This window comes from Glycine max, chromosome 16, assembly GCF_000004515.6.
Source record: "Glycine max cultivar Williams 82 chromosome 16, Glycine_max_v4.0, whole genome shotgun sequence".
Taxonomy (NCBI): domain Eukaryota; kingdom Viridiplantae; phylum Streptophyta; class Magnoliopsida; order Fabales; family Fabaceae; genus Glycine; species Glycine max.
The window spans coordinates 19,384,905-19,395,942 of record NC_038252.2 but is presented as its reverse complement, the minus strand read 5'-3'; the positions used below and the strand labels follow the sequence as shown (position 1 = coordinate 19,395,942).

At 39.5% G+C, this 11,038-nt stretch overlaps 1 protein-coding gene across 1 annotated transcript; it reads right to left on the bottom strand.

Annotated features, from left to right (window-relative positions):
• Positions 1-9,894: 9,894 nt before the first annotated feature.
• LOC100797705 (probable calcium-binding protein CML16) lies at positions 9,895-10,784 on the bottom strand. The gene has a single exon (XM_003547807.5). The coding sequence runs from the start codon at positions 10,521-10,523 to the stop codon at positions 10,041-10,043; it is 483 nt and encodes a 160-aa protein (XP_003547855.1). The 5' UTR covers positions 10,524-10,784; the 3' UTR covers positions 9,895-10,040.
• Between the last annotated feature and the right edge of the window lie 254 nt (positions 10,785-11,038).

Here is an 11,038-nt window from a genome sequence, read left to right as displayed (position 1 = left end):
TGTGGTCCTGGAAGCAGGGAAAAATTGTTCTAAGAATACTCTCTTAAGGTCATCCCAGCTCGTGATGGACCTTGGAGCAAGGTAATACAGCCAGTCCTTTGCCACTCCCTCTAATGAATGAGGAAAAGCCTTCAGAAATATGTGATCCTCTTGGACATCTGGGGGTTTCATGGTGGAGCAGACAATGTGAAATTCTTTCAAATGTTTGTGCGGGTCTTCACCTGCAAGGCCATGAAACTTTGGAAGCAAATGAATCAGTCCAGTTTTAAGAACATATGGGACATCCTCATCAGGGTATTGGATGCACAAGCTTTCATAGGTGAAATCAGGTGCAGCCATTTCCCTTAGAGTCCTCTCACGAGGTGGAGGTTGTGCCATGTTCTCAGAATGTGCAAAATCAGAATGCTCAGAATCAGAATGCTCAAAATTATAATGCTCAAGATCAGGATGTTCAAAATCACCAATAACAAAATGCACAGATTCACCAGTTATGGAATGCTCAGAATGATCAAAAGGTATAAAATGATGCCTAACTAATCTATGAAATGTCCTATCTATCTCAGGATCAAAGGGTTGTAAGTCAGATGGATTGCCTCTAGTCATACACTACATTCAGCATGCACACAACTAGTTGCCTTGTCATGTAAATAAAGGTGTAGGTTTGAACTACAGCTACCCTCAAATGATATCCAAATGACTTGAAATTTTGTGATCAACCTTATAAAATGATGAGAAGATAGCACAAAAAATTTCAGACAAAAATTCAAAGTCTAACTATGAAAGCTAAAATTGGTAGGTTAAGAAAAATAAGTGAATAAAACTTGAAAAATAAAAAACTTTTGACAGAATCGCTTTTTTTGGACGATGGAGACCTCAGCCGGCCTATGGCCGGCTGCCAAGGCGTAGGAAATTTTTTTCTACCCCGAATGCATATATAATAATTGCGATTCTGATAGCCGAAGCAAAAGTTATGGCCGTTTGAAGTTTTGACAAACACAAAATTTGCTAGTTTTTTGGAACTTTCAAATCTGACCAAACTAAAGGCTCTAGCTATTTTTCCCACAAAATATGGATTAAAAGAAGTTACCACAAAAAAATTCAGCCAAAAATAACAACCCTAGCTACTAAAACAAAAAATCCCAATTAATTCAGCATGGGTGGTCGCTAAAATCCGTCTCTAATTGATTTCTACTACTACTCTGTTTTTCCGCAAGCTGATTTCTACTACTACTCTGTTTTTCCGCAAGCTGATTTCTACTACTACTCTGTTTTCAAGCACAATCTTCACAGCAAAACACCCAAGACTGAAACAGGGGAAACGCTTAATGGTAAAACTGAAACAGAACACACATTAAACAAAATACCAGGACACTAATCAACACTAACACACATACTAACACAATACTAATAATTAAACATAAAACACGAAAGGATTAAACACACAACACTAGCTAGCTATTATGAACCTTTGGACACTGCTCCCCGGCAACGGCGCCAAATTTGATCGAGGCCGTACCCGAATCAAATAAACATGAAAATGCAGTAACTAGGAAGTGATCCTAGGTCGTTTCCCAACGAGCAGTGACAAGCCAAATGTTCATAATATACTTGCAGTAACAGTAACGATGGGGGGGGGGGGGGGTTTGGTTGTTTGGTAACTAAAGAGCAGAACAAATAAAATGGAATACGAAACTACTAATATTAAAAACGGGTTGTTTCCTCTGATTCAGAAGCCACTCTCTTATCCTGGGTTATGGAGAACTCATCCCTAACAGTCAACCACTTAATCCAACCCTATTTCAATTTACTAAGCGAAAATCAACTTAGGGTTTTCAATACGTGATTAGGCACCACATACACCAGTTAGCCCTTCGTCCATTAAGCATGAACGCAAGTTAGGCTCAGAGGCAATTAATCGAGCACGAAGCGTGCACTGATTAATATTCACGAAATTGGGATAACTGGTGAAGGGAAAACTGCCAGGAAACCACATTACAAACGAAACCTCAAAGAGAGTTGGGCTTCGTCCTCAAAAGGAAACAACACCAGAAAATCTAGCCTTCCATGGATTCAAACAGAAAACGCAAATGAAACATGAAGCAGAAACGTAAATGAACAAGAACGTAAATGAACAGAAACGTAAATGAACAGAAACGTAAATGAAAGTAGAAGAAGAAGCAAGAATGAACTCGTAATTAGAAGCAGAAAACGGAAATTTGCATTAAGAACGAAAACTGTAACAAGGGCACAGAAAAACGTGAAAACCTAAAACCAAAGCTCTGAATAATGAAAATAGCATAGCAGAATAGAATGCCCTGCACGAATCCCAAGGCAGCTATTTAAAAAGAGTCACTCAAAGTCACTGGGCCCTATTACAATACTCTGGCCCAAAACGAAATAAACACTGAACAACATAAAATAAAATTGCGAAATTTCCTAATTAGAAATTAACTAAGGTAAGCGCTGCTTTATTTGCCCTCTTCAAGTCCACAACCAAAATCCGGATTAAGCCCAATGTTTCATTAATTCCTGAAATTAGATTAAAAACATAAAATTAGCTAAATGAGCCCAAATAATAAAACTGCCTAATTAATTGACAATTAAGACCAATCAAAAATTAAAATGGTGCAAAAAGGGTTTAGAAAATAGAAGAAAATGATGGCACATCACTTGGGCTGCTAGGTCTCTCCACCTTTGAGCATACTCCTTAATGGACTCATGTTCCCGTTTGCTCATGCTCTGAAGTTGGTTCCGATCAGGAGCCATATCCGTGTTGTATTGGTATTGCCTAATGAAGGCAGTTGCCAAGTCTTTCCATGACCGGATCTGAGAAGCTTCCAGATTGGTGTACCACGCCACTGCTGCTCTGGCTAAGCTGTCTTGAAAGAAGTGCATTAACAGCTTTTCGTCCGTAGAATATGCCCCCATCCTTCGGCAATACATCCGAAGATGACTCTTCGGACACGTCGTTCCTTTGTATTTATCAAAATCCGATACCTTAAACTTGGGAGGAATGATGATGTCAAGTACCAAACACAGATCCGCTAAATCCGAGAACGGATAGTTGTCGAGGCCTTCTACCGCTCTGAGCCTCTCTTTAAGTAGATCAATCTTTCCCTTGTCTTTGGCAATGGGAACGAGTTCCTTAATGGGTGCGGATGGAGACGGGACGTGGCGGACTATGTTTGGTTGGGGCAACTCATGGGGGGCCGGTTCCTTGAGGGGAAGTAGAGGGCCTAAATGGGCATCTCCTTCATCATCTTCCTGCAGAGGATAGTCGGCATGAGGAGGGAGCTGCCCCTCGAAGGTAGGGGCTTGGCTCAAATCGTCTGGAGCAGTACGGGGAGTGAAGTCTGGAGGCAAACCATAAGGGTAGGCTAGAGGACTATACCTCCGATTGAAATCCGTCGCGTTTCTGTCTCGGCCCAAGTTTATTGCGGGTTGTAGCACCGGTTCTGCTTCCCTAGCTGTATTGGAAGCAGCCGCCGTATCATTATCTTCTATTGATTTTTGAATCTTTAGCATGGCTTCCGTGATAGAAGCCATCTGATCTTTTAAGGCCGACATGTCGGCCTTCATCTGTTCCAGCACTCCCTCTTCATTATCCATCTTACTTTTGGATCAGGTGTTATAGGGGTGCCTTTGCGCTTTTTTAGTTATGGTGAGTTCCCTAAAGAAACAAACAGTGGTGAGCTTGCCACCAAATCATGAATATGCTAATGAATGATCAGAGCACTTGGATCCACCTCAAGGCCTTTTTAGATAACGTGATGAGTTTCAGAACTTCTCTTTTTATAAAAAAGGAACAAAAGCTTTTATCTAGGCAAGATCATACAAAAGTGTTACAACAGAACCTAACGGTTTCTAATTATATGGGCCATCAAATCTATCATGTGTTGACAGTAATTGATTAGCCCGTGAATTTCCTCTGGGGCTGAACACACCTCGGCGATGGCCTTTGCCTTGGCTAGTAGTCGCGGGAGGTCTTGACTTCCATTTAAGGTCAAGGCGAACCTATCCATCCACATGGTCGCTTCTTGATGCAATGCATCAATCACCCTCCCTCTTGCTTCCTTCTCGACGTATGCTTGTGCGAAGTCCTCTACTAGTTTTTGTTCATGGGTTAAAGACTGGTTTAACTCTTCTTTATACTGCCCTATTATAGCTAGCATGCTTTGCTCTGTGGCTTCTAAGTGTTGGGCCAAACTCCTCTTGGATCTTGAGCAGGCAACTAACTCCTCCTTTAAGACCATGCCATGTACTCCTGACTGGTCTCTTTCCTCTCTCTGGAGCTTGAGCTCATTGTTGCTGCCCCACAAAGCTCCTCGGAATTTATCTCGGCCATGCTCTTCCTTGCGAGCCCTCTTGGCTTCTTGTTCAAGGGCTCTCGCGGTAGCCGCATTTTCCTCTCGTAACTCGGCACACTCTTTCCGAATGTCTGTAGCGACTAACTTGAATTTTTCTTTGGCGAGTCTTGCCTTTCCTAGCTCTGTTTTTATAGCTTGGACTTCTTCATCCTCTTCCGGAGCTTCAAAGTTCTCCTCGTTGATAATTTTCAACTTGGAGAGCCAATCTAACCCTCGTGTATGAACTCTCAGCCATTCTTGATAACCATCGATGATGCCATTACGGATGCCCCTAAGTTCTTTATCTTTCCTTAACGGGCTTTCCCACGCCTTGTGGACTCTTTGTACAATCTTGAAACTTTGCGCGCTGAAATCTCTCACAAGGAAAGGCGAGAGGCTCTCTTCCGTCGGTACTCCCCTCATGGGGTACCCTAACTGTCTTATAGCAAGTGCGGGATTGTAGTTAATACAACCCCTCGTCCCTATCAACGGAACGTTTGGGTAGTCCCCACATGAGAAGAGAACTCCCTCCTTTCCTTCCTTCCATTGAGGAAACCAGTTGATTGTTCTGCCTCCTATCCCTGACAAGTATTGGTCCCAATCTACTCTTCTTTTTTTGACGCACGAGCGATAACTTTGGAGCGGACACGGGTGCCTTATGTCTTGTTAGAATAGGTGCGAAACCAACCACACACACAGAGCAGGTAAGCAGCAGACAATCTGTGCGATGTTCTTCTCGCACCTTCAGTCAAATGTATCAAATAAGTCCGCCAAGATAGCTACCACTGGGCTCTCCTTGCTATGGTGATATGCAAGGAAAGCATCAATCACGGATAGGTCCACGAAACCGTCCACGTTTGGAAAGAGGACAACCCCAAAGATTAGCAAAGCTAGTATATTCGCAAATGGGACCCACTCCTCTTGATCCACCATATCCCTTGCCTTGCCTTCCAAGTATTTCCGCGGTAGGCCCACTACGTCATTTTGAGTTTGCTTCATATGATCCAACTCTCTCGCTGAATCTCCGATCACAGCTGCAATCTTGCTCAAGGAGGGAAGAAACCCGGAGAAAAGATACGGTTTTCTTCCCCCAAGAGGGCATCCTAGAATCTCCTCAAATTCTTCAAGAGTCGGTACTATTTGGAAGTCCCCAAACGTGAAGCATCTCAATGGCTGGTCATAGTATTGGGCGAGGGATACAACGCATTACTCTAAAGAGACAAGATATCACTAGCTATACAGCAAAACTATAATTTATGTGCTATTCGCAGAAGAATGCATAAGAACAAATGGCATAGAGCGTGCTTGCTCCATGCCCCTATTTGGGGACCTATGGGATAATATCTAAGGGTCTCTAATAACTACTCCCAACGATCCATATCTCACATGGTTGTTTTCTAGAGGTATCATCACTCAAGATAATGATATTGCGGCGGTATGGAATACCAGCGACAACACATTATAAAGAGAGAAAGCTCTAGACGAGGTTTCACTTTTATCAAGCAAGTCGGAGACCTAGCATGACCATAGATTCACCTCCACTCCTTAGATTTCCATAGACCCGGGTATAGGACCCCTTTTTACTCAAACCCATGGGTGCTTATAATGCAATATAAAAATGTGAAAAAAAAACAACATTTATTATATTTACACAGTTCAAAAAAATGCACACACAAAGTTTCACAATTCCACACTTTCCTAAAATAGGCCTAACTCACAAAAATAGTCCCCAACGGAGTCGTCAACTTTCGCAACCTACCCTTTTGTGGGCGAGCGAGGCGAGGTTCACGAGTGCATCTTCCAAAGTAGGAAAATGCGCGGAGTCGCCACCAACGTTTATTTGTGGAAAACGTCAAAAAAACCGAAGGAAACCGGTCATGAAGAATATTCCAGATTCGGGAGTTGTATTTACGTTTGAGGAAGGTATTAGCACCTCTCACGTTTGTCCCAAAGGACAACATCCTTAAATTAGAATTGTGTGAAATTGTGTACCTAAACTTTTATTTCCTTTTTATTTTTGAGGTCGACAAAAACGAGGCTCTTGCTCCTACGTACCCTCCATCGAAGAGGAAATCAGACCTACGTAGTTCTTTCTAAAGGACGAATCAAGCGATTCTTTTTACTTGGAAGGTGGTCCTTTTAAGGCGTTGGACCTTAAAATGATCCATTTTTACTTGGTGAGAAAAACTGAGGTATTGAACCTTAAAATCCTTTTTAGTGATTTTTTGCGGACAAGCTTGACTTTGTGAGTTGATTTCAGCCTTAGTTTCACTTTAGTTATTAGTCAATTCGATTAAGAAAGAGAAATCCCAAAGAGAAACGTCCGATTGATTTTTTTTGTTTATTTTACTAAAAGATATTCTTTAATTATTATATTATTATTTTACCTCTTTTTGATTTCCAACGTGGTTACGGCATGACCGAACGGTCGGATTTCATTTTAACAAAAATTAACGGATAGTACAATTCAAATGATCGGTGGAAATTTATTTTATTTTTTATTAGGCGAGAAAATGACTTAAGTAAATTAGTAAAGCACGTCAAAAAGGGGGTATGGAAAGTAAATGAAACGAAAATAAAAGTACGCAAAACAAATGGGGACCATCAAGGGTACATAGAATGAATTGAAAAGTTCGATATCGGGAACTTACCGGTTGAAGACCGAAGAACGACGAAGAACGGTTGAACATCTTCGCGAAATCACCCATGGAAACGTTACGAAAGCGCCTCGGCTTGGATTTTCTTCACGGAAACAATTTTTTTACTAATTTCAAGTGATCCCGAAGTACTAGGAGGGTTGAACCCTTTCTCCTTCACTCCTCCCCCTATTTACATGAAAATAGGGGAGGAGCTTGCCACCCAGCTCGCCCAGGCGAGCCAGGTTGCTTCCTCCAGAAGCAACCGCCTTCTGGAGGAACATCCTGGAAGGCCCAAGTGGGCCTGGTTGCTATTTGCACCACCTTTTTTTACTAAATACACCCCCTTGCTTTTTTGGTGATTCTTTTTCGTAACGTTACGAAACTTTATGAATTTCGTAACGATACTTGTTTTCTTTCCGTAAGATTACGGAACCTTACGGGTCACGTAATTACTCCTTTTTTGGCTTTCGGAATGTTACGAAACCTCACGGATTGCGTAACGATGCTTCCTTTTGATTTCGGACATGTTACGGAATCTCACGGATTGTGTAACAATGCTTCCTTTTGATCTCCGGCATGTCACGGAACTTCGCGTTTTGCGCAACAAAGGGTGCCAAGTACCTCGAAGTGGTCAAACAAAGGTTGCATGCCATCAAACAATGGTTCCCGGACGAAATTAGGGTATGACATCAACAAAAGGAGAAAGAATTATCAAGGATTTGAATGAGATTATTGGATAGGTGTAATATTTATGTATCATACTAAAGTCACTCAAAATTCATCAAAATTCATTTTACAAAATATTTCATTGAAATTTATTGTTTTTCATCAAATACTAGATGACTTTGTAAGTTGAAAAAAGTCTCAATTGTGTTCCATCAAATTTTAACACCCTCTTTCAAAATCTTTAGATCGTCATAATTGAATATCACAAAATTTATTTATATTATTTAAAAATCTTAAATTGAATACCACAAGACTTTTTTTTATCACAAAAGAGTTTTTTAAAAAATCTTTAAATTTTTTTTTTTTTGCATATTATCTATTTGTATAGGTTCTTGGTAGACTTGATGGAGACTTTTTCTTGTTATGATTTATAATAAGTGATGAAACTTCTTAGATATTAATATCCGACTGTAAATAAAAATACATTTTTGAATGTGATATAATATATATATATATATATATATATATAAGATTAGGACCTTATTCAACTTACTTACCTCTAAGATGAAAGATTGTCAAAGTTTCATGAGCATACTTAAGCCTTATATCTATAGTCAATATAAGACTATACCCACCTCCGACTTATCACAATGAAGGTCATAAGACAACAAATTAAAATGACTTTTAACACAACTTGAATTCTAAGATGATATCCTGAGTAGATCCTATATGATTGTCAAAGTTTCATAAGCATACTTTAGTCTTATCTCTATAGTCGATGTAAGACTATACCCACCCCTCACACTTATAACAATGAAGGTCATAAGACCACATATTAAGGTGTTTGTAATTAAGACGACTTCCAATACAACTCAAATTCATTCTAAGATAATATCCTAAGTCTATACATCCTATCTAGTGATTATTGATGGAACTATTAAGTCACTTGTTATCACCCATTATTAGGGTGTTATTAGACCATTTACAAATGTCTAATCCTATAAACTTCAAGCATGAGACATCAAATTCTCAGTATAAGAGAGAGGTGTGCTGGAGATTCCAAATTAATAAGTGAGATGACCAAAGTAAAATATATAAATTGGGTAAATTTAAATCCCTTATGTTAACTTAAGGAGTTTAGGTAAGTCCAAAATCAAAATTGTAAGAATATCAACCTCACACTTCTTACATTTGCTACGTGAATTTTTATCTTTTTTCTAAAGCATGATAACACTTTTTTACCACACTTAACTGTAATTTTGCTTTGCAGTTTTATTAGGAATGCGTGATTTCAAACGAGAAATACTATTTTTTTATGGAAGTTCTTTTATTTGAATGTTTAAAAAAAAATACCAAATTGTTATTCTCATTTAAGTGGGTATATTACATTCTCTACAAGGATAATCCTTTCAAAATAGTTTTCTGCATGTTATTGATATACTCATCTATGTATCTGACTGATCATATATATATATATATATATATATATATATATATATATATATATATATATATATATATATATATATATATCGTTAAAAATATCATACGCACAGTTTAAAGCTTCCCAAGAACTTATAAAAGAATGTAACTCAAATTGGTATTTAAGGCACATTCGATCTGCTGAAGACCATCCTATGCATGTGGTCCAAGCATGTTTCATCCGGGTCGTAAACATTAAATAATTAATTTCCATACATAGTCTTACTAATTGATTAAGGATGACTGAGCATTCAAGGAAGATACTCAGAAGGTATCAATTGCCTCAATTACGTACTTAGAAGACCACCTAGAAACTTTGGAAGATCCCCTGAAAAATAAATCAAAGGACAAAAAAATTACCTTCAAAGGAAAACGAAGACAAAAAAACCCAGTAATCTTTTCTTTTCCCAAATTTCGCACTAAGATTCATTGACGTAATCCATCGATCCTTCTATTTTTTTTTTTTTATTGAAACGTACGAACGCGTAATCTAATCATCTAATCTTCTATATTTTATTTTAATTATTCAACTGTTTCTCAACGTACGGTTTAGGACGTGCAAGAAAAGTCTTCAAGGTTGTTGCAGGTGAGAAAAACCGATTAAAACACAAAAAATGTAGAGATTAAATTCCATTTTCTAATTAAAATTAAAGTGAAACACCACCACCATCAACAACAACTGCATTCAAGAAAAAAGTGAATTATGTATTTACAAGTTAACAGTTAGTCAATCCTTGAATCCAAAGGCAAAATAAATAATATTCGTTTCAAAATATCCCTTAATTATTTATCTTTGTTCGATCTCCTTGCCTTTACACCAACGTACACGTACCCTAAAGAAAACACAAAAAAATAAAAAGGGTTACACAAACATACGAAATTATTAGCCCCGTATTGATCTAGCCATCTAGGCGACCTTGACGCCGAGAAATTCAGCGGCGGATTTGGCCATGAGGGCGGCGAACTCGTTGAAGCTAATGACGCCGTCGCCGTTGCTATCGGCCTCAGCCATCATGGAGGCGAGCTCGCGGTAGGTGAGTGGCTGGCCCATCTTCGCCATGGAACCCGCGAGCTCGCTGGCTGTGATGTAGCCGTTGCCATCACGGTCGAAAGACCGGAAGACCTCGAGGAGCTGCTCCTGGTTGATGAGGACGCTCTCGGTGAGGTCAGGCATGATGGCATGCACGAGCTCGTCGAACTCGATGTAGCCGTTGCCGTTTTCGTCCATGTTAGAGAGGAGGGCGTAGATTTCGTCGCCGGTGGGTTTGATGCCCAGGGACCGGAGGAGCGCCGCCAGCTCCAGGTGGGTCAGGCTGCCGTCCTGGTCCATGTCGAAGCGCTTGAATATGTCGTTCAGTTGCTTGATTTGGTCGGTTTCGAGCATGGACATCGTTGTTGGTGGTGGTGAAAGAAAAGGAGATCAATTAAGGCCTAGCTACCTAATGGGGGTGTCTTGGTTTTTGGATTTGGTTTTGAATAGTGGGTTTTTTTTTTCTTTAATTTTGTTCGGTTATGGATGGAGAGAAGAATGCTAGGTTTGTTTTGGTGTACGTCTTGTGATGTGTATGACAATGATAGATCACGCTTGGCAATTTGGAATGATTCAAAGGGGTGGATGGAAAGCGCGTTGTTGGTTAAAGAAAAAGAGTAAAATCTAAAATGTAGAGAAACCGTTAGGAAATAAATAGCGGTATGATAACGTCAAAGATCCACGGATGGAGGGGTAACTTGTGTAGAAACTTGTGGAAATATCTGTGTAGGATAAGGCGCTGGATTTAATCCATATTTGGTTGGAATTAATATCAAGAAATCATCGTATAAAATGATATATAAAAATAATTCATTTCGACAAAATGTTAAAACTTTGGATTCGGTCAAATTATCTCACGGTCAAAATAATATCAA